General features: G+C 46.6%; 1 protein-coding gene across 1 annotated transcript; it reads left to right on the top strand.

The window, feature by feature from the left end:
• Positions 1 to 216: 216 nt before the first annotated feature.
• Positions 217 to 22,761, top strand: ATIC (5-aminoimidazole-4-carboxamide ribonucleotide formyltransferase/IMP cyclohydrolase; the record flags this gene model as incomplete). The annotated part of the gene is made up of 15 exons (XM_008946946.1): positions 217 to 347; positions 2,117 to 2,193; positions 2,884 to 2,950; positions 5,244 to 5,332; positions 6,641 to 6,792; positions 6,926 to 7,082; positions 8,661 to 8,786; positions 8,872 to 8,979; positions 10,045 to 10,130; positions 11,082 to 11,171; positions 13,990 to 14,118; positions 15,062 to 15,154; positions 20,769 to 20,951; positions 21,853 to 22,008; positions 22,497 to 22,761. Coding segments are annotated over 15 exons (1,764 nt in total), but the record flags the coding sequence as incomplete, so codon positions are not given.
• Between the last annotated feature and the right edge of the window lie 4,585 nt (positions 22,762 to 27,346).

Here is a 27,346-nt window from a genome sequence, read left to right as displayed (position 1 = left end):
TATCTGTCCCGGGAGTGAAGGGGGGTCCTCCGGTTTGGAGGTGGGAAGGCGGGAGGTGCTGGTGGTCAGCGCTCCCTTCCCTTGACTGGTCACCTTGACCAGGCACTCACCTCACATCAGAGGTTCTCTAACGTAAGTTATAGAATTCTAAAGGTTTCAGTGTTTTAATCCTGTTGTTTTCTTATAAATCCAAAATATTTGTGCTCTCCCCACCTGTTAGCTTTACTCAGCGTCTCTGACAAGACGAGCCTGGTGGAATTTGCAAAGAATCTGAACGCTCTTGGCCTGGGTTTAATTGCCTCTGGAGGAACAGCCAAGTCCCTCAGAGATGCTGGCTTGCCTGTCAGGTACTGACCCTTTCATACACATCTGCACCAAAATGCTTGTTTGGGTCCTGAGGCTGCTTTAATTGGTTTCTGTCTTTGTGAGGAAAAAAATATTGAAAACTGGTCTGAAAGCAAGGCTCCCTTTCCAAAGAAAAGCTGCCACAAAGCAAACTTCAGAACATTCTTGGCCAGAAGTTGGCTCACTGAGGCCAAGGAGTGTTACTGTGGAGGTCAGCACACAGAGAAATGTCAGGAGTGCTGTGTTGGAGATGATGCCATGTCTGCCTCGAGCCAGCTTTTTTCCCCAAGAGAAAAAAAAATCAGTTTTCCTGAAATTCATAATTTGACCCTAGTGCTGCTCTTCACAGCGAGGTGAAAGCGGATCTTTGCCTGGTCCTGGGACAGGACTGATGTGTCAGGAGTATGTTGAAGCTCACTGGAGGTCATGTGTCACAAATAATTTTTCCAGTATGATGGTCAATTTTTTTCAGATAGGGCCTTTAAGTGTTTTGTGTCCATTCTTTGAGAAGGGGCTTGTGCAGTTGCTGGTCTGGCTGGTTTGGCCCTTGACTCGAGAAATTTGTTCTAGTTTCTTCCATGCTGTGATTGAAAAACCAGCTCTGGCCAAATGCAAGCTGTTCCCAATACAGTGATGAAAAATCTGTCAATTATTTGGCAGGACAGTTGATTGTGACTCTTTGCTTCTAGTGAGTGCAATGGTAGGCCCCTGGGATGGACCAGCATGAATATACACTGTCCCCAGAGCTCCTTGTCCTCACTCAAGTGTTATCCAGCACTTGATCATGTCTCTCCAACATATTTGCTTGGCTGTGCTGTCAGTGAAGCCTGAAGCAAAGGATGGTTGCATTTGAAAGCTGTGTAGATGTGGTGCTGAGGACCATGGTTTAGTGGGGATTTGGCAGTGCTTCCTTAACGGTTGGACTTGTGATCTTAGAAGCCTTTTCCAACCTAAATGATTCTGTAATTTCCCATTCCCTTTCCAATTTATTGTTCCTTTACTATCATAAACAGTCATGGGAGTGGTGAAACTTTAATGTTTTGGCTAAGCTGAAGTATTGCTGCTTTTGAAGGTGGTCTTCTATTCGCTCTATTGACTTGCAATTCTACTCTCTCTGTTGACTTGGGATTTGCTTATCTTTGTTGCCTTGGTGTATTAGAGGAATAACCCTACTGCTTAGTTGTTGAGTGTGACCAATAAACTTTTTTTTGTTTCTAGATCAACATCTAGTGAAGAGTGAGAGAGCATTAAACCAATATTTTGGCTGTTTCTACTAATCCTTCTGCAGCATTTTGCTGACTAGTTAGCAGATGTCAGACATAACAAAAACTGTTAGTTTTGTCTTAAGGTAGATGTCTCATCTCAGAACTACTTCCCAGCCTTCCATAAGAAGGTTGTGTCCTCATCTATCACTCAGCCTACGTTTTTCCTATCAGTTTAGTGACACACCTTCCATATTCTACACAGAGATACAAGACACTGAAATGTAGAGGAGTAGTGTGTGTGTTTTCTCTCTGACCTCCTCCTGTCATTGATGGAAAGGTTGTGATTTTTTTGTATTATTTTTTTTTTTATTTACAGGTAGACCAAAATTAAATTTAATTTCTACTCCCTTACTGCCTTAAATTTCTAGGGTTTAATTCTCCTTCCAGTAAAACCAACACAGTCAGTAGAACTAAATTACTACCCTGCTGGGAATAATAAACATTCAACCTATAGATAAAGGCAGTGTGACACTTCTGTTCTCATGCTGTGTTTTCTCATTGAGCAGAGATGTTTCAGACCTGACAGGGTTCCCTGAGATGTTAGGTGGACGTGTGAAAACCCTTCATCCTGCAGTCCATGCTGGTATGTTTTTGCTAATACGATTTCAGTGTAAAAGGGAAATCTGTGGGCAGTGAGGGTGGGAGGAAGGAATTGGCACATGGGGATTTTTTTAAGGGTCGTGTGGAAACCTGAGTAATGAGAACAGATTTGTTCTACCAGCAGAAGTAGAGGTGAAAGGCACAACGTAGAGAAGTGCATGGTGGCTGAAGGACTTCCTCTGTTGTCATGGTGGTATCTCTGAGTTCCTGGAGCTGAGACAGCAACCCATGGTGCTCAGCTAGAGGCACAGCCTCTCTTGCTTCCCTTGGTTTGCAGGCTTTGAGTGTTGCTGGCTGATGAGTGCCAGGTGGCCATTCCCGCTCAATGAACTCCTTGGCAACAGTGTTTTAAGGGTAGCAACTGAATGCTTACAAAGTACATTTCTGAGGTTGCTGTTCAGCTCTTGGAGTGCTCTAGGATTTAGTATAGGGGGAAAAAAAAAACTGTTAGCATGGAATTTGAACAACCAGAGAGGCAGTAAAATGGAATAAAAGTGGAGGAGTAGGGACTGAAGATGCTTCTCTGAACCAGAAAGTTTATGATACGGCAGCTCTGAGGAAAAGCACAGTCTGGAGGAAGGTGTTGATTTTTAAAAAAAAGTTGGTGATGTAATTCTTTTTTAATGAAGATGTACTGTTTTGTTTGGTTGGTGTTTTTTTTTTTTGTAACTAGGCATCTTGGCTCGCAACATTCCAGAAGATAATGCTGATATGAACAAACAGGATTTCAGCCTTGTAAGGTAAATGTTGAGGGACATGATGCAATTCATCAGTAATCAGAAATGAACTTTGGGGACCTGTCAACACCAGACAGTGGGAGCAGTAGGGACTGTAGCATTTGGACACCAGAAGATCTGCAGTCTCCTTCCTCTACCCTGTCAGGAGATACAATGTTTTTAATACTGTTTTCTGCAGATGCATCTTCATCACATGTAGTAACAGAAAACTAAACCAAGAAAGTAACATTGTGGTTTCCACAGGGAGCAGAGGTTTTCATATCTTCCAGTTATCTGGGCATTTTGACAGTTATCATCTAGTCCATGTTTGGTCACATGACACTTCTTGCAGAGCTGAATTCAGTGCTTTAGAAGCTGGTGCATCTCCCCTCAACTTGGCTCTGGGTGGCTGATCAGGTGACAGTTCCTGATTTTGAAATACTCACCTAGTAAATATACCCTTTGATATTTGCATCATGTTTACTGAGTTTCAACACCTAAATAAAGAGTAGATGTGAAAAGCGGGTTAGGAACATCATTTGTACAGGCCAAAAACACACAGATAACAGCCAGGAGGCTTATTCTGAGAGCCATCATGAGAGCAAGCGAGCTGCCAACAGAACCTGAAGTGGCACAGTTTGTGCCCTAAATGCACCAAAGCGTTCCTCTGGGTTTGTTAGAGTGTATTGATTTGGTACAGTCACAAAGAGCAGCTTGGGACTATGTTTAACTAATTGGTTTTAACAGCTAACTCGTGATGGAGAGTAACCAATTCTGTGTTAGTGGGTAGCTCCTGGTTTAGAACTCAGTGGCTGGATGGAACACAGTAAATTGTAGGTCTAGCCAGGATGGGAGGTATAGTTTGACTGCAGCGATTGGGCTGGAGTACATTTTAACTTTTAAAATGACTTTTAAAAACTGCTGTGCCTAGGATGGATGGATTTCCAGGCTGAATTTGAAAACCTGAAATTTAAAACCACAGGAATCCTCCTAGATGGCTCAGCAGTGGTGGCTCTTGAGAGCACACTGCATATTAAAGAGGGCTCTGCTGAATTGCAAGGGGCGTAACGTGCCTTTACATCAGCAGCTTAGAGTGCACTTGCATCCAGAGTAATAATTGGGATTTGGGTTGCCTTACATAAAGCTGCAGGAGCTGATCCTCAGCAGGCATGTCTGTGCATAGTTGCATAAAATTTACGTCCCCAAGTCAAGGTAGGAAACCTTGATATTGATTATTTTGATTTCCACAGAGGAAAGCATCAGCAGTGTTAAAATCCACAGATTCCTCATGGTTTGCTGCAGGTCAGGAATGCTAGTGGATTAGGGGAGAGGGGGTATCAGATATAGAACTAAACTATTAGAAATAGAACTAAACTACCTACAGAAATAAAAGATATTGGAAATTTAGAGATATAGGGGGTTCTGAAAACTATGGTGGAAGCTGGTCATCCCTTTGGCTTGAATTCATCACACAGTGTGGAAACAAAGGAATATTAAAAGTTAGAGTTCGATGTCGTTGTATATTCAGATCGAGAGTAAGTTAATTCTCTTTGACTGAAAACATTGTGAAGGTCAAAACAGATACCTCCGTTCACTACAGTTCATGTGGTAATGGTAGGGTGGGACAGGGCGAGTTATTACTTCATGTTTTCTGGAGTATAGACTGTGGCTTCTTCCAGATCAGAGCACAAGTCTAATTCCAGTAAGGCCCAGTCTTACCATGAGAGGGGAAAGTCAATTCTTCTCCCTGCTTTCAAGTGCTGCAGAGGCTTTATGGGATCCAGGCTCTGCACTCAGGTTTCATGTGCTGTGGTATTTGAAAAGTCCAGAAGGTGATCCATAGGTCATTTTCTGCTCTTGGAAAAGTTGTGGAAATTAGATTGCTTGTACTTTGTTTGCAGTGGACCTTGGCCTCTTAGGAAAGTTGGTGGGTGCATCTAAGAGCCTGCTTTGAGGTCCTTTGAAATGGCTCAAGTTATGCACCAAAATCACTAGACATTTAAATGCAGGCCCACACATTTAAAGAAACACTTCCTATAACTAACTTCTGTAAGCTGTGGTTCTACCTGCTGTGAGGGTGTTTAACACACAGAGCTCAGTTAAATTTCATAATGGATTGTACTATCGTTTGGCCTTTGGCCAGACACCAGTGTCTCAAGTCTTTTTGAGAAAGAAGCCTTGGCTACAGGATTTTATATTGGTCCCTGATCTGAGAGACAAGACCGTAAAAATAATGGTGGTATCTCGTGCTTGTCAAGTGCAGCTTGGCATTTTTATTTCCTACTGAATAACTGTGCTTTCCCCCCTCAATTCCTAGGGTTGTGGTGTGTAACCTGTACCCCTTTGTGAAGACTGTATCTTCTCCAGGTGTAACTGTACAAGAAGCTGTGGAAAAGATTGATATTGGTAAGTTAAAGGGAGAGCAGATCTGTTCTCCAGGCAGACATGATGGCTCTGGTCTCTGAGTGGTCCCAGTTCTTTTCGTTTTGTTTGGTGGCCTTGCTGAAGAGCTTAGGAGTTGCAGGGAGCAGACTGAAAGCACAGGCAGGTAAACCTCACTGCCTTTAAGCCGTGAGACCTACAGTTAAAATGGCAAGTGGCTGTTGTAAGGGGCTGGCCAGCCATGCTGCATGGGCGGGCAAGTCACACACTGGCTGAAGGAAGGAGCCTGATGTGCTGTGGAAGGCTGTGCTAGGAAAGGCCAGGTGAAGCACGCTTCCAACTGAAACATAGAGAGCAGATTAAGCCTCTTCTGCAGCCTCTGATGTTGTAGTAAAAATAAAAAACATGAGCTTTAGAGAGGAAAAGCTGAAGCATTGAATGTGCTCTGGGGATCGCTGAAAGCTTCACTGCAAGAAGCTGTTACCAGGGAAGGAAGGGATTGCTCTGCAGATGGAGAGCAGTTAGGACCTGACTCTTTGGAAGCTTGGAAGCCTGTGTCATCAGCAGTTTAGCTCTTCCTGCTATCAGCCCCAAAAGGCTCGCTGTTCCTTCCCTGCAGCATCTCTGCCTGGCAGCTTGCGAGCAGTAGTGGCACAGCTGTGTGCCGTGAGGTTGGACTGGGGTTGAATTTTCTTGCAGTAGTTTCATCCAAATGATGCCCAGCAGAGCTCTCTATTAAATGTTTTATGGAGTAATACACACTCTGCATGTAGCAGGGCCAGCCCCTACTTTTTCTTTGCACCAGCCTAGCATCTTGTATGATTTAAAGTGTTGGAATAGCTGTGCAGAGTCAGGTTTAAGGGGGAAATCTGGCATTTTATCTCACACAGAGGACCTGGGCAGGATTAATTAATATTTGCAGAGAGATTTGGGAACCTCTGTGGCTTGGCAGCGTAGATGTAAATCTTCTGTAGACCCTTCCCCAGCCCAGTGTTGCAGAAGATGGCACTTAGGTGGCATGTGGAGAGAACCATTGTCTTCAGGATGTGGCTGTGCTGCCAGAAGATGTTCTTGCCCCGGTTGTTCATCGCAGGCTGTGACCGGTTTCCTTGCTGCTGCAGCTCTGCCCCTGTCTGCGGAGGCCAAGGAACGTGTGCTTTCACCCATGGCTTGAGTCAGACTCACCAGCCTTGGGTGATTGGGAGTGCATTCTTGCTGGAGAGAAGGGGGCTCGTTCATGTGGCGTGCGTGTCTCTTCTTGGCCTCAGACACAGCTCTAGACTGTGCTGTGTCCGAAGGGAAGCGCCTCATGCCTCCGTGCTCCTCTTGCAGGAGGAGTGGCCTTGCTGCGGGCAGCTGCCAAGAACCACGCTCGGGTGACAGTCGTGTGTGACCCTGCTGACTACTCTGTAGTGGCTAAAGAGATGGCAACATCAAGGGACAAAGACACCTCCATGGAAACCAGGCGACACCTTGCACTGAAGGTTGGTCGTGTTTTCTTGCAGCAAAGGCCTAGGTCAGACTCGTTTGCCTTCTGTTTGTTCACTTTTTTAAAATGCCAAATCCTTTGTAAGTTCATGTTGGTCAGTTGATGAGTGTTCCTCACTTTGTCCCCAGGCTTTCACCCACACTGCTCAGTATGATGCAGCCATCTCTGACTACTTCAGGAAAGAGTACAGCAAGGGGGTGTCCCAGCTGCCCCTGAGGTATGGCATGAATCCTCACCAGAGCCCTGCACAGCTCTACACAACGAGACCCAAACTTCCCCTGACAGGTGAGGCCTCTAGGCCAGGCTGGCCCCAAGGGACCTGTGGGATAGCTGGGAAAGGGAGGTGGTGGGGCACATCTGCCAGTTGTCTTTAGTGCTGAAACATCACCTTGGACCTTAGTCCCAGGTCTGGCCAGCAGTGCCCTAACAACTGCTGTAGTACTGAGTGGCACTAGCTTTGCAGTGCAAAGGTGAGCAGCACGAGACAGAAGTTGTTGTCTGCTGACCCCCCCACCAAGACTTACTGGAGCTCCATGTTCTCTGTTGATGCAAGCTTGTGTGTCCACACTGAAGACACTTGGGGCAGATTCAGGTGGTCTGCCTGCTTGACATCAGATTGAGATTTTGCAAAGGAAAATCTTATTATCCTTTTAAGATGCTTTGCTCCTTTCCATTTTTCTTATTTAGTATCTTCCCAATCTTTTTGTAACACCATTTGCTTTGTCTAGAAACCAAGCTGTTCTTTAGGTTTGAATGGGTTCTCATTTTTAATTTTTTTTCCCTTTTGATGTTTTTGAGCATCTAGAATTTTCCAGAATGCTGCTTCTGCTAATGGTGGCAGAGGGAAGGGGTACTAGTCTTGCTCACAAGAGTTTGGGATGGGGTGTAGTGTCACTCTACCATTTTACAGGATGTGCCACTCACAGCACTGCTGCAGTGAGAGAAACCCCTGTTTTGAAGAGAAAGAAAGTCTGGCTTACTCTTGTTCCTGAGACTGATCTCGGTGTCATCTCTGCCTTGTGTGCAGGCATTGTCCTGCTGAGCAGACACCAAAGCTTTCTGTTGCAGGATTTCCTTATTTGAGTTCTGGGATCTCATAGGAAGCTTTTCCATGCCTGCACTGGAAGTTGATTTGCTTGCAAGTTTGCCTCCCAGTATGGCAACAAAACACTGTGTTCGCTTGTCCTGGCCATGGACCGTTGCTAAGATGATCTTTTCCTCCTGTCTCCTGAAATGCTCACAGTCCTGCCATGTCTGTGTGAGCAGTTCTTTGTGCAGGACCAGGGCAAAAGTTTTTGAGAGCCGACTTTTAAATGGCCTTTACTCTTGGCATGGATTTCTGATCAAAGGACCAGCATTGTAATAAAAACTTGCCCTAAATTTGGTATCTGCAGGCAGTTCTGTTGACATCAGTTTGAGACAATGTGCTTCAAGTTTGGCTAGTGCTGGAGTACTTTGTTGAATCAGAGCCACAGTCACTGGATGAAATTTATAACATGGCTCTTGGCCCAAATGGGTGCCAGTTGAAGAATCCAAAGAATATAATGGGGAGTGTTCTGGTTTTGTTCCCTTTTAACAAGAGGGGAAGTGCACTGGGACTGCGTGTCTTGCTCCAAGGTGGTATCAGCAGCTTCTAGTAGGGAAGAGATCTGTATTGTCATCTCCTGAGCCTCAGACCTGGGCATTCTTCACGTTGCTGAAGTTTTTTCAGGGCACTTAACAAGTTACTGAGGAGCCAGGGTCATTTAACAAGAACAAGTTGTAGCGATTTCAGTTTGTGGTGGGAGAAGTCTCTGCTGCTTGCTCTCCAGACTGGGCAGAGGGATCTGTCTGCTCTAATGTGGCTGTGTGCTGTGATTGCAGTGGTGAATGGCTCTCCAGGCTTCATCAACCTGTGTGATGCCCTCAACGCCTGGCAGCTGGTGAAGGAACTCAAGCAGGCCTTAGGCATCCCTGCTGCAGCCTCTTTCAAACACGTCAGCCCTGCAGGTGGGTGTCCCCTGGCAGTCTGGGGAGGTCCCAAGGACCAGTGAGAGGCTCTGGTTTGAGTGCCCTGGCTTGTGTTTCCCACTAGGTGCTGCTGTTGGAATACCTCTCAGCGAAGAGGAGGCCCAAGTCTGCATGGTGCACGACTTCCACAAGACCTTAACACCCTTGGCCTCTGCCTACGCTCGAAGCAGAGGTGAGAAGGCCAGGAATAAACTGGCATGGCCAAAGAGCTGAGCCTTCATTCTCAGGATGTGAGCAGAGTGTTTAGCACTTTGCAGGCCCTTCCCTTCACACTGTAACTCCTCCTCTGTGGGGTTTTTCCCTGTAAGTTTTCTATAAGGATTGGACTAAATGAACTACCTATCAAAAATTGCTCTCCAAGTGAACAGAACTTATATATTGTCACAAAGAGGCTAAAACTATTTTGTATTCTGTTCTTTGATGTGTACAGAAGACTTGTAGAGGTTTCTACATATTTTTTTAAAAATTTAAGTGTGTATGTACACACATATGAATCTGTGGGGTTTTGGCCAAAGGATTGGACAAACCTTCCTGTGTTTAACTGAGACACTTTGATTCTCTTGTTTTCCATGGCATTCCTAGAAGATCTGCAGATTATAGGAAACAAAGCAAACTTACTTGATAAGGGGCACATTGTCTTAAGTTCATTTTTCACTACTTTAAAGACCATCTCTGAACATTGCACTGGGAAAACCATTGCAAGATTGGTAGAAAAATAAACCTTTAGAATGATGGGGATAGAAGAATTTACCTCAGTACGTGGCACAGCATGCATTAAGGGAGCTGAGTTCACCTTAGCTATCCCACTAAATATAGAAAATATTTTAATAAAAAAAAAAGAAAAAAAATTACTCTTGGCTACATTTCTGGGTCTTGTTTCTTGCAGGTAAAGCCAGGTGGGAGTATATGCATCTAAAAGCTTTCCTCTTTTTCCAACTGTCTCCTGTCTAAGATCTTTCTTGCCTCTCCTTGTCTTCTTGCCACTGTGGCTGCAGCAGAGCTGCTGGCAGTAGTGGAGGTGGTCCTGCAGAGCTTTGACAGGCGCAGTGAAGGAGGAGGCATAGCTGAGCTATAGGAATATGTAAAGGTGCATGTATTTGAGGTAGCATTTCTCATTCTCTTACGTGGCCTTTTTCTTTTCCCCTGTGGAATTAAATTATTAGCTCTCGGGGAGATTGCCTGGATTGCAGGAGCACAGACTTCTCTTGGATAAGCTGCTAAGAAATCAATTTTGCAGGTGCCGATCGGATGTCGTCTTTTGGTGACTTCATCGCCCTGTCCGATATCTGCGATGTGGCTACTGCCAAGATTATTTCCAGAGAGGTCAGTTAAACAGCAGCAAGTATCTGAGTGTAAAAAGGAGAATGGCCCTAGATGGAGGCATTGGTTTGTAACAGCCAATCTGTTGGAATTTGACCCATTTTGCCAAACACTATTTTTTGGTCCACCTGTGTAATTCGGTATCCAGAGTGCAGAATTTACACCTATCTTTTGATGCACTTTTCTTCCTACCAGTTACAATCTGTCTGTGTGGGAGAGCCTGTGAAATAGCAGTACTTGAAATGCTGCTTTCCAAGAGATGATTGCAAACCTCTGCCTCCAAGCAGGCCTCCGGAAATGAACCCTGATTATGCTGTCACAACTACCTGGTTGAATGGCTGTAATCAGAACCATAGAGGACAGGAGAGCTGCTGGCCACCCTCTTGCCCACAGCAGGAACGTGGCAGTAGATTGCCACCTGCCAGTAGACATAAGTTGTGTGTGGCCTCAGCCACTTCCCAGGCTGTGCTGGTTACTTTGCTGGGTTCAGTGTACATGCCGTAGCTGACTGCATTGCATGAGTTACTGGTTTAAATGCAGAATTAAACTGGGAGTTAGTGCTTTACCAAACACCTTAATCCCAGGAAGGATGTCTTGTCACTGTTGAAATAAGGTATTTTTAGAAATTACTGGTTCTTTTAAGCCATGGTTACTGTTAGATCTGAGAAGTTGGGAAGTTGTTCATGAGCACAAGCTGTTTCCTGCTGGAGGGGGATATTAGTTACTAGTTCCAATTCTGTTTAAAAGTAATGGCAGGGTATTTTTTTTTTTATACTAACTCCTGCCAAGAGCTTATAGCACTCTGCTGTTTCCAGGACTGGAACCAATATTGTAACAGTGCCTTTGGTATTGTATGGTACTTATAGACCCCGCAAGGTATGCCTATGGTGTCTTTCTGGAAGTGGCAGGTGGAGCTTTCAGTATTAGACTGAAAAGCTGAAATCTGTATTGCAGGTATCTGATGGTGTGGTAGCTCCTGGCTATGAGGAAGAGGCTCTCAAAATCCTTGCCAAAAAGAAGAATGGTGGTTACTGTGTCCTCCAGGTTTGTACTTCTGTCCTACTCTAATCCTCTGCTGCTCTTCCCATACCTGCTTTTCACAGACATTAGTGTCCAAATAGCTGAGAGGCTGAACCAGGCCCTCCTGCAGTGCATGGAAGTGTTTCCTCTTGGTCTTTGAGGATTCCTGTACAAGCTGGAATTCTACCAATAGCACTGTGGTCACATTTAGCCTGTAGTTCTAGAGGGGAGTATTTTTTTATAGCGCCTTTCTTTGCTTTCAAAGTGATGTGGATGTAAAGTAATTACACCTATGAAGCAGCAAGAGTACTTCAAAGAAATAGAATTTCTGTCTTTCCACTCTTTGCCACCTTGCCTCTGGATTTTGCTGAGTTTGTTTGCTCCCTGAATTCTCTGTATCTAAGATGGAGTTCCTCAGCGATGGGAGTCTTGGCAGTGAGCAGTGTGAGTAGTGTAGCCCTGGGGGAAGCTGTGTCTGGGCATGTGGTGTTTGTGGGAAGTCTTCAGCACAGGCAGGGTTTGGGCATGGGGTGATGCACTTTTACATACTACAGTCAGGATGCTTCTCAAGGAATATTAACATAGTGTGGCCAAGTCAGTGTCAGGTTGCCTTCCTAGTCCCCACAGTGACTGTTGGAACTTCAAAATATCTGGTTATGGTGAACATGACTTAACAGACTAGATAATGCTGTCAATGCAGGCACACAGGTCCTAATTCCACCTGACTTGGACAGACAAATGTGCAGAGAACTTGCTGTAACATTACAAAAAGAAAATCCAAGGCTTAGCTGAAGTTGGAATTGTAGCATGGCTACCAGAGGGAGCTGTAGAAGATTGTGATCTTCATCTTGTGATCATACCCATGCGCTTGGCATTGGGGAAGCCACAGCTTGAGTACTGGGTTCAGTTTTGGGTGCCACAGTATGATAAAGACATTGAGGGGCTGGAGCAGGTCCAGAGAGGCGCAACAAAGCTGATGGAGGGCCTGGGGAACATGGCTTGTGAGGAACAGCTGAGGGACCTTAGATTTAGTCTGGAGAAGAGGAGGCTGAGGGGAGACCCTAGTGCTCTCTACAGCTCCCTGAAAGGAGGTTGGAGCAAGGTGAGGGTCGGTCTCCTCTCCACAGTGACAAGCAATAGGACGAGAGGAAGCCACCTCAAGTTGCACCAGGGAAGGATTAAGTTGGATATTAGGAAGAATTTCTTTCCTGAAAGAGTGGTGAGGCATTGATCCAGGCTGCCCAGGGAGGTGCTGGAGTCGCCATCCCTGGAGGGGTTCAAAAAGCACGTAGATGTGGTACTCTGGGACATGGTTTAGTGGTCATGGTAGTGTTTGGTTGATGCTTGGACTTAATGATCTTAAAGGTCTTTTCCAACTTTAATGATTCTATGATTCTAAGATGGCTCAGGAGCTTCAGGCAAGAAGGAATGAAATTGTAGATAATCTGGGCAGCTGATTACCTCCTGAATTCAATTAGCTCTGCAAGGATGAAGTCATTGGTTAAGTCTGTATCCTCAGGGCCTGTCTGCAGAGGGATGCTAAGGGAAGTTCATCTGAACAAATGTAAATGGATCAGGGAAACCACACAAAGTGTGTGCGGACTCCTGTTGAAAGTTGGTAGCCTTAATCCAGTTTACTTCAGGTCTCAAGAACCTGAATTGGGGCTTAAATAAGCCCATGCATGGGCAGACCTGAATGCAGTTTAACAGTTCCATTCCACTTTCCCTCTTGCACTGGTGTAAGTTAAGTTAAGTGTGCTACATGCTTGTTTGGAAATGTGCCCTAAGAGAGTGCATCTCTGGAAACAGTCACATTCAGTGTTCTCTTTAATGCCAAAGACTGCTGGGAGTTGTACCTTGAGGCATGTATGAAGCAACTCAAAATATTTCAGCCTTCCTGTGGAAGACTAACAGATGCTTTTTGTGTGGTTGTTTTTGCCATTCCGTGAAAGACTTTGTAGGTTTTTGTGGCTCATAACGTGGGCATGTGTATGTAAACATCTATACAGGCTGGGTGGAGTATGGATTGAGAGCAGTCCTGAGGAGAAAGAACTGAGGGTGCTGGCTGATGAAAAGCTCAACATGAGCCAATATAGTTTTGAGTGCAGCCCAGAAAGCTGGGCTTTCTGTGTGGGCAGCAGGCTGAGGGGGAGGGGATTCTGTCCTTGAGAGACCCCATCTGGGTGGAGTTGCTATGTCCAGCTCTGGAGCCCCCAACACAAGAAGGACATGAACCTGTTGGAGCAGGTCCAGAGGCCATGAAGTTGATCTGAGGGCTGGAGAAGAGGATGCTCCAGAGAGACATTATTGTGGTCTTCCAGTATCTGGAGGGGGTTCTCCAAGAAAGCTGGGAGGCTACTTTTTACAAGGGCTTTGTATTGATAAGACAAGAGGTAATGGGCTCAAAGAGGAAGAGGGTAGACTTAAAACAGAAATTGGAAGGAAGTTTTTCACTGTGTGGGTGGTGTGACCCTGGTACAGGTTGCCCAGAGAGGCTGTGAATGCTCTCTCATTGGGGATGTTCAAGACCATGCTGGATGGGGCTTTGAGCAGCCTGGTCTAGTGGGACGTGTCCCTGCCCATGGCAGGGGGTTTGGAACTAGATGATCTTTGCAGTCCCTACCTCTGTCCCTACCTCTCTTTGCCCTCTAAATGTCACTGTGATGTGGAGACCTCACTGCTCCCATGAATTCTAACTGCTGTTGATGATTTGACCTTCCTTTCTATAAACAGTTCGCTTCTTTTGGATTCTTTCAGTAGTGCTTTCTAACCTGAGCTATTACTGGCTGTTGGCTTTGAACTGCTCTAAGAGTGTTTTATTGGCTTGTCCTTTGGCTTTTAGATGGATCCCCATTACGAGCCGGATGACAACGAGGTTCGAACCCTGTATGGCTTGCAGCTGATGCAGAAGAGGAACAACGCCGTCATCGACCGCTCGCTCTTCAAGAACATCGTGACGAAGAGTAAAAACGTAAGGGTCTGAAGATAAATGAGCACATAAAGACTGGTGGGATGAACAGAGTGCTTTCATCAAGAAATTAATCACTCTTCTGTTTTAAGAGCTCTTAAAATATTTTAATGAGATTTAACTGGGTTTTAACAAAACAATGCAGCAAACTTTCTGGACCAAACAGACTTGGGTAAATCAGGGTAGTTTGCCTTTGTTTTTTTTCCTTGCATAAATAAGAGGGGCTGGACCTTGCCCTTTATCTCCGACTACCAAAATATTTGTTTTTTGTTATAAATAATAAGCTACAGTGTGTCATTTCTTCTGGTGAGACGGCCATGTGCTGAGGGTCCATTGTGATCTCATTCTGACTCAGTGTTTACTTTTCCCTTTTGTGTACAGTGTGTTGTATAAACTCTGGCCTTACTGATATTGGGCATCATTTAGAGCTCACATCATCAGAAAGTTAGCAGCTATTTATCTTTGATCTTGTTCTCCTTGAAGAACAGATGTTAATGAGCACGTGATTAGTCATGGGCTCAGAAGCAAGTTCAGACACTGAGGTAATAAAAATCATTTTAAGAAATGAGTAACGGAAGGTACTTAAGAACAATATTTAGTGGAGTTGTTGGGAGCTGTTATTGTTGTGGTCCTGTGTGTACTTAAGTGTGCTCAGCACATGTGGTGACAGTGAGCAAGCAGAGCAGACTTTGCAGGCTTTGGGCCAGTCCTGGAGCCCTCTTGACCTGGTAAGTTTGAGTCTTATCCCCACGAGCTATGAGATTAGCTGCCAGACCAGTCACTGACAGTTCTGAATCTAAATAAAACTTGTTGGTAATGGAACAAACCAGGGGCTTTTCAGTTCTCTTGTTGTCCCTCTCTGTGATGTCTCGGGAGGTTGGCAGCTCACTAGCCAATTGGCTAGTCTGGGTGGGGAGGACTGACCCTTGATGGCGTTGTGTTTCAGCTGCCGGAGTCGGCTGTGCGAGACCTGATCGTCGCCAGCATCGCTGTGAAGTACACCCAGTCCAACTCGGTCTGCTACGCCAAGGACGGGCAGGTAACCCCTTCTCACCACAGGGCCCAGAAGCTGCTTCCTTCTGAAAACCAGCCTGCAGCTCTTGGACAGGGCCAGGCCAACTGCCCTAGGCACTGCCAGGTGGAACAGTAGCTGAGCTTGGGTTTCTCAAGGCTGCTTCAAAACCTCGTGGTAGTTTTTTCATGGTAATGACAGGGCTGGCTGTTGCCGGGACAGGGTTCAAAGAGCTCCTAAGTGCTTCTGCACGTTTGGCCCTGAGTCATTTCTTTCTCACTGCTCTGTCCTTATATATATATTATATTTTTGAGGGCATGTACATATGCTGTAGTCTGTATGGTTCCTTAGGAAATTACAGTAGTTTTCACAGCTGGATTTGACTGTTGAAAATGGTTTTTAGTTTATTTTCAGTTTTTATATAAGAAAGATGGGATGTGCTTTCTTTTTTCCCCTTTGGGGCATTAGAAATCTTCAGTTCTCCCTGATTTTCTATTATGTATCTGTTTAGCTGGTTCTCCACTCTCCACAGTGATTCTTCCATAGGCCTGGATTAGTTAAAAAAACCAACCAACCAAACAAACAAACAAAAGAACAAAACAAACAAAAATAAAAGCAGAAGAAAGAGACAGTGTTTTTGATCTTGAGCGTTAGTGCCTGATGAATTAGCCAGCTGGAGCGAGCAGGGTGCTCGCTGGGGGCTGTGCCTGGGGGTGAGCTGCCGTGCTGCTCTTTGCGTGCAGGGCCCGTCGGCGTTGGTCAGGCCGTTGTTCGCAGCGCCGTCGCTCCGTGCTCGCTGGGGTCGTGTGCTGTGTGCCTCTTGAAAACGTGTCTCTGCAGGCATTTTACTTGTTGTCCAACTTCAGGTTGGGTTTTTTCCTAGCTTCTCAATGGTTCTCTGTGCTCAGTGTTCTCGTAGCCCCAGAACAAAGGTGTCACTATCTTTGCTCTTTTTCCCTTATTGCAGCAGTGATTTCCCCAGTGCTTTTGCAAGTCTGGACTTAACGTGATGCCGCAGATGTTTCTGAAATGTGTGTGGTAATGCATGCACCATATGGAAGGGAGGAGGCACAACGGGGAGTGAGAAGCAGCATGGGCAGGCAGGGATTTAACTAGCTGGGCTTCAGTCATATTTTGCATATTTGCAGGCATCTATCTGAATCAAATATAAATGTGCATTGTCTTGGTTTGTTTGTATGTGACAGGGAAGACGAAGATCAGAGGCCTGTGTGCTGTCCTAAGAAACAAGTGGGTTTTTTAGCAGTAAAGGTCAGCGGCCATTACAATCACTTACTCAAGGAGGTGGTGAATCTGCTCTGGGGTCATCAAATCAAAGTTTAATGTCTTCCTTAAGAGCCTCATTACAGTCCAAGTGCCGAAACATCAGTGTAGGTAGTGATGGAGGAGCTCAGACAGGATCTGCCTTCTGGCTTTAGCATCTCTAAAAGCTTCCTGGGACTATGAGATATTGAGAGTGTTGTTCTTAAGGTACCAATGGGGAAAGAAACAAGGTCTGCTGAAAAATAGTCTTGCTAAGGTCGTGGTTAACTTGGATCCTCCTTGGTGATGCTGTGCAGAACTAGCTGCTGGTCGTATCGTCTACCTTCCATCAGCTGTGTACAGGAGTTTGGGTGCAAACCAAAAAATAGCACAAATCAAGAACCAGGGATGGAAAGATCTTCCAGACTGTTACATTTAGAATGCTTTTCCAGGACCTGACTCTTTTTGGGTTAGATGAGCCAAGCCTGGGATGTCCCTCTTGCTTTCAGTCTTCCAGGGGCTCCTTCAGCCTGGCATCATCCTCATTGCCTAAGCAAAACTCGTGTATCAGCCATCTAGAATGTTTTGGACAGCTTGGCTTCACTGCATTCATGAGCGGCTTAGCCACTCTAGCAAGGGCTGGTGCTTGTGTTAAGAAGCTCCAGGCAAGCATGGAGTGGGAGGAAACATTTATGGCCTGGAGCGTCACTTAATTTGCAGGAAGTTGGCTGCCACTAATTGCAATAAACACTTTCACTTTTTTTGTCTGACTTTCAGCACCGCTAAACCAGCCTGTAATGTGTTGATTTACACTTTCTTTAATGTTACCATCATGTTTTAAATTAGCAATTGAAAATTATTCTCTCTTTATTCTCTGCACAGGAGGATAAAATGTTGGATAAACCTACCTTGCCCTTTTCCACCGGTGGTGGACATGTTTGTCTTCCCAGCTGTAAAGTCCGTCATTCAATTCTTATAATTCCAGATCTAAGCAGAGTGTCTGTTTTCACTCATTCAGGGTAAATCTGAGTAAATCCAGGCCAATCTGGATCGTTTTGCAAGGATCCATTGGGCATTATCCATCTTGTCCACTTCATGCTTTTGCACAGTGTTCCAGCTATGGGGTGTGTTTGGCTCTCCTGCAAGCAAAAGTGTTTTGGTCAAGTCGTTCTCAATTTTCATCTAAAGCTGTTTCTTTTTTCTTTTAAATTTTTTTTATTAAGTGATTTTTCTACTCACCCTATATTACTGTCTCACCCCTCATGTTTAATAGGTTCTGCTTAAGTACTTTTAGATTCCCAGGAGATTAAACTCTAGAAGAAACTTAATTAATTTTTGTGGAGAAAATAGAGGGGGAAGGATTCCTTTGTGGAGGATTTTGATGTTCCAGCTGTGTTTTCGTGCGTGTTTCGTATGGGAGAAAGCCAACGTTTGAGGAAGGCAGAGGTGAGGTGTAGAAAGAAGGAAAAGAGCAAGAAACATGAAGTGAAAAAGTGGGAGAACAGGTACATTCAGCCAGGCCAGTCTGAAAAGAGCTTGAGGTACAAGGCTATAGTGTGCATTAAGCAGAAGTTCAACCTCCTTATTTCTCATCTTTAGACCAGAGGTTCCAGGCTAGTCAGAAGAAATCTTCCCCAGCAGTGTTGCATCAAACTATTTTTTTTTTTTTTCTACAAAAAAGAATTTTTATTTCCCTGGATCACCATTTTCCAGCTAAGTGCATCTTATTAGCACATTCTTCCCAGGTTCCAACTGTGAACTTCTTTCTAGAATGATGTGGCTCATCGAAAGGAGGCACAGAGAAGCAGCTTTTATATTCTTTTGACTCTTCCATGTGCTGCAGATATCCCAGCAGGTTTGGGGATGCCTCTGCAGGGTTCACACCTTGTAAACATCACCTTGTTTAACTCCAGTACAAAGTTCTGGCCATTTCAGAGTTGATTACATGGCAAAGTTCAGTTATGCATCTTCTGACAAAATTTAGGTGACAAAAAAAAAGCCCGTAATTTTGAGTAGCTTGTGGAGAAAAAAGGAAATGGCGGTTTTGGGCAGGGTGCTTGGGTGCTGACAGGACGGAGAGCTTGATTTCTAGTGTGTTTGGGGCTGGCCTGGAAACACTTTATCCAGTGCTGCTGCCCCTGCTGGCTGAAGGCCAGGGCTTGCAGCAGACCAGCCAGTTCATCACAGAAGAACACAGCACAAGACCGTGATGAAGATGAGGCACCATTCTGGCTGGGAAAGGGCAGAGAGGATGTTGCACTTCTGGCATATGACATCACATTTTTTAGAAACTTGGGGATATTTCTTGGTATTTTGGCCCCTGCTAGCAGCAGTCTGTCTACTACTCTCCACCATCACCATCTCCAGCTAAGAACTTCTGCCTTAGCCTAGCCTGGCTGGCTAGGCCCACTCTTCAGGGCTGGGTGACAGTTAATGGCGTACGGCGTAGGACAATCTTAAGCCCTCTCCTTTGTCCAGGAAGACAGGCTAGACCTCTGTGGAAGACACAATACACCTACATGGTGTTGAGCTCCCTTGAGATGCAGGGTCCTCTGCAAGTTTGAAGGTTAAACAGGGGATGTGAGAGCAGAGGTTGGACATCAGGAGTATTTGCGGGGGCGAAGGTGTCACTAAGCCATGAGAAAACTTACATCTCTTTGGTATTTATGATAATACTAGTACCGTGGGGGTTTATTAAGCACTGATGACTTCAGTTGTAGTGGAGCAGATGATGGCAGATAACTGCCTAAGTCTTTCATTTGCTTCTTGAGGGAATAGTATACAGCAGCATGTTTTATGGTTCTGGTAAGAGGTGAAGTCACCAAGTCTTGTTGAATGAGGAGACAAATGATTCATTCCTTTGAGGGCAGCCTTTGACTTATAGCTTTACCATCTGTTTTGGTCTGAGCTGGAAAATCTGAGGCACTGGCCAGAACCGCTAGCCTCAACAGCATCCCTGGAGCAGTCCCCTGTGCAAACAGTCTGGTGAACAGTTCAGCTGTGGCTTCTTAGGAAGAGGAAATTATGGGAGAGAGTCTTGTTTCCCATCAGATCAGTGGTTTGAAATGGCAGGAGCTCTCTTGGGAAGGCAGGACCCACAGCTCTGAAAGCCATGGAAAAAAGTTGCCAGCCAGAGTTTAACAGCCATGGTAGCTAGTTGTGGCCTTTGGGTGCCACTGTCCTTGCAGAGGCAAAGCTGAGGGACAGCAGACTGCAGCTCATTCCTTGTGCTTGCCAGTTGTGACTGCAGGCAGGGTCTCTCTGCAGGGCTTGTTCTGCCAGCATCCAGTGACCAAGGTGTCTCCAGCCCCATTCCATTTCCAGCGGTGTCGGCACCTCGGAGTTGCCTTTGTCTGCAGTGTGAGATTGCTCCAGCCCAGATGGGGTGGAAGAGCTTGTTTGTGCGGTTGTGTGGGGCTGTGACAAAGGGCTTGCAGAGTTACCTGACCATAAGCCGCCAAAGGGCCTCTTCTTATTTTAATCTTTACTGTACCTGAAAAAGTTGGCAGAGGTTGAATGTGTCTGATGAGAAGTTCAAAGAAAGTGGGCTGATAGAAGCAAATGGAAACTGAGCCAATGCTGTGGTTTCAGAGCAGCTTCCTTAAGGAAAAATCACTTTTTGGATTTTCCTTCTGTAAGCTCAAGGTCTGCTTGATATCCAACACAAGGGCTATTAAATTAAGTTGGCAGCAGCTATTTTAAAAATCCTGGACTCTGGCAGATGGCAGAGTAGGAAATGTGTTGGCAGCTCCAGGGCCTTAACAATCCAGGGGATGTAATGGTCCTACTGACCAGACATCCTGACTGAGCAGTGGATTTACTTCCTTCCCAGTTTTGCCAGGCAAACTACCCTGCAATCCACCATGTATCGTGGTTGATCTGTCTAAGCTGTGTATGCCTGGCCCACCAGGAAAGGGGGTGGCATTGGGTGACCGGGGCTCAGACTTTAATCTTCCAACTGAAGTGCCCTTTTTGAGAGCAGGTAGCCAGCCTGCCACCTCTGAGCAGTCACATTTGTTCTGCAACCAACAGGAGTTTATCTTGCCTGAAACAAAAGCCATAATTCTGTCATTCTCCTGAGGTCAGTGGTTTGACTCTGATGGCTGGGGTTGGGTTCTTTAGAAGGGTGAAGGAAGGTAGTGTCCTCAGAGGGGCTGCCAGCTCGGCAGAGCTGCGGAAGTTACTGCGGAGAGCTGACCCTGTAACCGGTTTACGGGACTGGGGATGCGGGTGCTGTCAGATTTCCCCTCGTGCTGTCAGAGTTTTCCTCACTGATTGCCTCCACTCCTCCTCGGCTTCGGTGAGGAGCAGCTGATCTCTGGGAGGCCTCTGCCAGCCGCCTGCCCGGCGCGGTGTGACCGTGCCCGTGTGTGTGCCGCAGGTGATAGGCATCGGCGCCGGGCAGCAGTCCCGCATCCACTGCACGCGCCTGGCCGGCGACAAGGCCAACAACTGGTGGCTCCGGCACCACCCGCGCGTGCTCTCCATGAAGTTCAAGGCGGGCGTGAAGAGAGCAGAGATCTCCAACGCCATCGATCAGTATGTCACGGGGACCATTGGTGAGGTAAGGGCTGCCTGAGGGGCTTTCCTGGGGAGTCCAACTTCTGTGAAACAAAGTCCTCACGTAGTACTTGAGCCTGGCGTGGGTTTTGTGTGTGAGTGTCAGTGGTCAGGGATTCCAAAGAGCTGGGGGATCAAGTGGCCAGGGCCCAGGCTGGTGACTTGCCTGAGGTCATTTAAGGGCCCAGTGGCAAAGTGTCCCAATTTGCCCCTCCAGTACTGCTCCAGGTGCTGGAACCTGCCTTGTGGATTTGGTTTCATCCCATAGTTCCCCCCAGCAGTGAGGGTTAAAGCAGAGCAGCTGCCCTTCCCTTCCCCAGTGGTGCTCTTTGCTTCAGTGGCATCTTGGATTCTCAGAATCCCTCTGACCTCCCTGTTACAAGCCATAGTGAGACAAGAAAACAATATGTCCTTTTTAAGTATGGAAGGCCAAGAGCTGGACTGGGGAGCTCATGAATCATCTCTGTGAGCAGTTGCTTGTTTAAGAGGGTAAGAACTGTAGCAGTTGCTGTTTCAGTAAGTGAATCATAAACCAAGCTGCTGTTTGTCATGAGCTAAGTCATCTACCAGACCCTGTTTGTGTGTGCTGGCATTTACAGAGAGCAGCAAACTGCAGGCAGGCCAAGCAGAGCATCAGGGAATTAATAATGGGAGGAGGAAGAATCCCTTAAGCCCTGGGGTGAGGAAGGGGAAGGAAAAGAGTTAAAAGGATGCAAAAAGAGCTGGTGGTGGTAACGTGTTCCCAGCACCACTTGAGATTTTCAGGTCCCTGGTGTGAAGGTCCCAGCAGCAGAGCCTGGGGGCAGCAAGGCCAGCTGAGCTGGGTGCCGGGGGGTGCTAGTATCACTGACGGGGGGCTGCTGGAGCCCCAGCCTGGTGGCTGAGCTGGCTCGGTGCTCTGGCAGGACGAAGACCTGGTGAAGTGGAAGGCCATGTTTGAGGAGGTGCCCGCACAGCTGACGGAGGCGGAGAAGAAGCAGTGGATTGCCAGGCTGGCTGGCGTCTCCCTCAGCTCCGACGCCTTCTTCCCTTTCAGGGACAACGTCGACAGAGCTAAACGGGTAAGGCCACAGCAGGGCCACGGGGTCAGGGTGACCCCCAGGGGACCTCTGCGCAGCCTGGGCTTTTCCTTCTCACTCTGCGTGGAGGGGTGGGGAAAGTCTCTGCTCCATGCAGCTGGCTGGAGGAGCGCAGCCTGGGAAGGGTGTTTCCTGTGATTACTGGTCTCGCGTGGTTAGTAATTATCCAGCCATTGCTCAGTTTGTTGACTTGGGATGAATAGAGGATTAAAGTTTATTAAACCATTTAAGGAGATCGAGACAAGGCTCGTTGCTTCCAGAGGGAACCATTTTACTCTCATTGCTGAGCCACGGAGAGAGCTGACTGCTCATGTGAGGAGCTCCCTGGGAGTGACTTTGGGCAATGGAAGCCTTTGTTCAGCGCTTAGTACAGCGGGATGTGGATGAGGACTGGGGCTGTCGGCTCCTTTTGGGGGTGATTTTGGTTTTACATCCTCTTAATCCTTCCCCTTGCCTCTGTCTTTGTTCAGAGTGGAGTGCAGTTCATCGCTGCCCCGTCTGGCTCAGCCGCCGACGACGTTGTGATCGAAGCGTGCAACGAGCTGGGGATAACTCTCATCCACACCAACCTCCGGCTCTTCCACCACTGAGCTTGCCACGGGCCATTGTGGGCCCCCTTGGGTCACAGCCTCACCAGCAGCAGTAACTGCAGTATCACCAGCTTAATTGGGAGGCCCCTGCAGTCTGGCCTGTGCTTCAAGTATTGGCAAGATCTGTAAGCCAGATCTTTCCCTGTGTTAATGGAGAATGAAGGCTCAAGAAGGTAGCCTCCAATGTAGAAAATAAGTCTTTTTGTGGAAATAAACATACGATTCTTGGCTATGTGAAGTCTTGTGTCATCCAAATGCTTATTGTGTCCACAGGAAAAGTTTCTTTTGGAGGTAGATTTTATGGTCCAGACTTTCCTAATTCATCAGAAGGCCTATGGAACGGTACGAAAGCCTGGCTTATGCCCAGCTTCTTAACAAATGGATAAAAATCTGTGCTGTAAACTGAATGGAGCTGCTTTTTTTTTTTAAGTCAGCAGGTAGTTTTCCCAAGGTGCTTCTAATCCATTATCCTCCTCCCCTGGGAGGAAAGGGGAGCAGGTCCTTCCTGCAGGGCAGTTTCAGGTTGGGTGCTCTGACTCCTGCCCTAGACAGTGAGGCAGTGCCAGGTTGCTCCCCCCAAGGTAAAGACTCATCATTCCTGCAAGTGTGACAGGCTTGTTCTCACATGGGCACGCAGTCCTAGGCACGCAGCTGGGAACTGTCTTCCCTGGAGCCACTTCCCCTCTCCATTGTGCACTGTTTGCTTTAAGCAGATTGGAGCTCAGATGAGGAAAAAAAAAAAAACCAAAGTGAAAATCTGCAGCACTGTGAGGTGAATAAAGTAACAGCCCAGACACATTTTAGCTGGCAATCGCTGTGACCATTTCAAAGGGATTTTTTTTGGGTTCCAATTTGATAAAATCTGTTCAGTTTTGGCAAGGACCTGTCTGCAGTTTTGCAGTAAACACTTCTGTGGTGGCTCTGAGCTCTGCTGGTCCAGGGTAACCAGGCTGCATGTGTTCCTTTTGCCTGGGCAGTGGTGCACAGGTAGGAGGTGGACCTGGCAGAGGGGAAACTCAGGTGGTGCTCCTGGCTTTGCTGCTGACTTGCCAGGGCTGTGGGCATGGATTTTATTTTACCTCACTGCCTGTTTGATCCAGCACCGAGCAAAGCAAAGAATCTTCCTAGGGGATGAGTCATTTAAGATACCATGACCCACACACTGGTTTTCCTTCATGCTGTCATTCCATTTGTTCTGGGTACTTGTGCTCCTCTTGCCCTCCTTGTGGCTTAGGCACTGGGCACTGCCTAGGGCCCCTGTGTGCCCAGTGTTGTCCTTGCTCTGGCCTGAAAGGAAGCAACCTCCTCTCTTCTCTGACCTCTCTAGCGGATTAATTTTTCTTTTCTGATCTCTATGGTGGATTGTGGCCAAGTGGTTGGATTAGGCAGGACAAGGGAGAGAGGATTTTACTTTCTGGGCCCAGATTAAGACAGTAATCCAAATCAAAACAGTCCAGTGCTTAATGGGTTGGCTGTGCTGACCTAAGCCCTGGCTGCTTTCTGTGCCATTGCTTCCTGTGGATTTTCAGCACTTGGAGTCTTCCCTGGTTTTATTATCTTATGCTTTAAAAATTGGGGTTTGGACTGGTTTTTTTTTTTTTTTTTCCAGTGTTCTCCTCGCATATCTTTTCTGTCATGCTGTTCTGTCTGTAGCTGGTATGTACCATGCTGCGAGGTCCTCTCAGGAATCTGTTAGCCTGTTCTTTACCTGCATCTTCTAAAGCGTCAGCCAGAATAGAGCCTGGTAAAAGTCACAAATGGCCTGACTCGGTGCCCCTTCAGTACTGGATTGTGACAAAGCATCTGGCTGCTCCTGTTCTCCTGTGTTCCTGCTTATCATTTACCCCTTGTTTGCTGTCCTTGGGGCACTGTTTAATCTGTTGATGGAAGTTCATAGGTACTGATCTTCCAGGTGAGATCTCTGCATGACATGCTAGTAAATGTCTAACTAAGGTGGTATCTATTTAAGGCCTGTCTGCTGTGTTACTTGTGCTGAGGAACTTGCAATCTTCTACGCACACAACATCTCACAGCATCTGTAGGGAGGATTCTTCTGCCTCCTGCTGTGTCTACGGTAAGGTCAAAGGATGTACAGGAGTTGCACCAAACTGGGGAGTTGCACTGCAGGGTCCCACGTTCCAAGCACAGTGTCCTTGACTACCCTGCCTCACTTGTCTGCCTGGAGGCTGATGAAAAGCCCTGCTCTAGTTCCAAGTGTGCAGTGACCTCATAGGAACACCCTTTGGGGTGACAATTTCAACTCGCCTGAAGCCTTCCTCTTGAAGAAAATTGGCACAGTGTGGGAAGCCTGACACTTGACTGGCTCCTGTTTTAGGCACAGAGCCATGGGTGGAGGTCTGGAAGCAAGAGCTCCAACAGTGAGGTCAGGTCAGGAGCTGCTGGTTTTAAGCTGCTGAGATGCCCTAAGGCATTAGAGTGAGAGATGCATTAGTGAGGAGATGAGGTGGACTGAGTCCCGTGTCTGTGAAGCGTATTCCTTAGCAAAGTGGCTAAGTAGGGATCTCAGAATTGATGGAAACCAATCTATAATCCTGCCGTGGCAAAGACAAATTCATAGTTAACTCTCGTTTATCAGGAAAGTATTCTTCTCAGTCTGCAGCATTTTTAGTTCTCATGTATTTGAGAGACTCCTTTGGCTCCTGAACATCATCAGGATGGAACTGATTTCTGCTGCAATCATTGTGCTATTTGCCAGTGTTTTGGTGGCTCTGTAGATAGCAATCTGTGATGGTAATCGCTGTGTGCATTTCTTATCTCAAAAAGCCAAATTCCATTTTCATGCTTTGCTTTATTCAATCCACAGAAATCCATTGACTTGATCAGTACAGTGCTTTTGTAGCTGAGGAATCATGACAGGACCTTTCATGCCCTGTATGTGCAAATGCTGTTACAGGGTTTGCAGCGTTGGCAGTGCAAGCTTGAGGGACTTAGTGACTCCATTCAGTGTAACCAAGACTGGCCTTTCTTTAAAACAAGTTTTGAGGAGAATTTAATTTACCTCCCTTCCCATGAGGGAGAAGCAGCCTCTGCCTGTGACCCGTGGGCCCAGGCCCCAGTGCCACCTGTGCCCCTCTGCTTTGTGACTTTCTGCAGGGGCGAGGGCAGGACTTCTGTGACATTGTTGCAGCAGTGCCCAAGGGGATGTGTGTGAGCACCTACGAAACCTCAGTCCTGGATTTGGTTTGAATTCACCCCGTGGAGATGGAATAGCTGGGAGTTGGAAGAAGGGTGTGATAGCCCTTCTCTACCCCTTTTAGATGGTCAAAGGGAAGTCACCCTCCATTGCAGAGGGGGTCCTGCCCCAGGAGCAGGGTCTGGGAGACCCAGCCTGCCTCTGGACCTGGGGGAGTCACTGGGTCCAAGTACAGTTAAACTCTGAACACCTCCAGGCTCAAGGGTGTGGAGGGCCTCATGAATTTTGGCAACCCAAACACTGACAGCATACTTGATTCTAGGTATGTAAGCATCTGGCTGGCTGGAGGACTGTCTCTTAGGCAGAAGAACATTGTCCTCTCCCTCCCCTCCAGCTACTCCCACCAAGCAAGCCTCCTGCAGCGTGGCATACATACATACTCAGGGTGGCTCTGCGCTCTACTGGGGCAGGGGATGCAGCTGGAAGCCTTTAATTAACAAACTGCTCTACAAAGAGGCTCTTGAGGTTTACTTCACTCTTCACTGAGATGTTTGGTCCATCTTGTTTCAAGGCAATCTTACTCCAGCTCAGAATAATAATCTTCATCCTAGATTCCACGGCAGTAAAGAGAATCACTTAAACTACCATGCCTGGTTTGTAAATCTTTTTATTAAAAGAGTTGTTTTTTTCTTTTCCACAGTAGTAAAGCTTTGGCACTTACAGTATAAAAATAATCACTGATCATAATTACACCAAATTCCTCTTTGTCAACTGCATACTAAGTGTCTTCCTTACATTTTATTCCCATATAAAAACACTTGAAGGTCAGGGGAACAAAACTGATAAATAACAGTATGAGATATAAAGATACAGCTAGAAAAATACTAGGATCATGGAGAAAGAATTAGGACTGTGCATATTTTAAATATCACAGTGATTGGATTTGCTGTTCCTATCTTACTGCTGGCTGCACGCTTATGTGAAAGCAGAAGTGTTTGGTGGACTTTCCTATCGCTAAACACCAGTAACGTTGTACTCTAATGCTCTTTGCAGAGCACGGGAACCTTGAATTTCTACACACTCCCTCCCCCTGCCATGTTTAAATTCCCCTGCCAATTTGTGATTTAGCATCTCCCCCTTTTTTTCTTTAAATCTGAAAATACTGACTGGTATTCAGCCCTCCGAGCAAAACCAAGACAATCGCTATCAATCGTGAGAAAAGTCTGAAACACTCCAAGAGTGGCGCTTGGAGAAGCTGTGAGTTGAGCTTAAGCTGGGAAAATGGCTCTGGAGCAGAGGGCCATTCTCCAAAGATGCGGTTTTTGCTAGCATCGCTCCAGTTTGGATGGTAATCCTGGCAGACAGGTTATCTATGCTTTGGTTTGTCTGTTGCCATTGCCGCAAGAAGTCTTGCCGGATGTTACTTTCCCCGTGGATGTTGTGTGTCTGCCTGTACGTCTAGGGGCATGAAACACTCAATGGGGCAGTTGACGTTCTGTCGGAGGGAAGGAAAGGGGTTAGCGCTCTGTCCCGGGCGGACGGTCGCCACGGCGCCCGCTTTGGGCCGAGCGCTGCT

This window comes from Merops nubicus, unplaced genomic scaffold, assembly GCF_000691845.1.
Source record: "Merops nubicus isolate BGI_N331 unplaced genomic scaffold, ASM69184v1 scaffold22369, whole genome shotgun sequence".
Lineage (NCBI taxonomy): Eukaryota > Metazoa > Chordata > Aves > Coraciiformes > Meropidae > Merops > Merops nubicus.
This window is presented reverse-complemented; position numbering and strand designations above follow the sequence as displayed.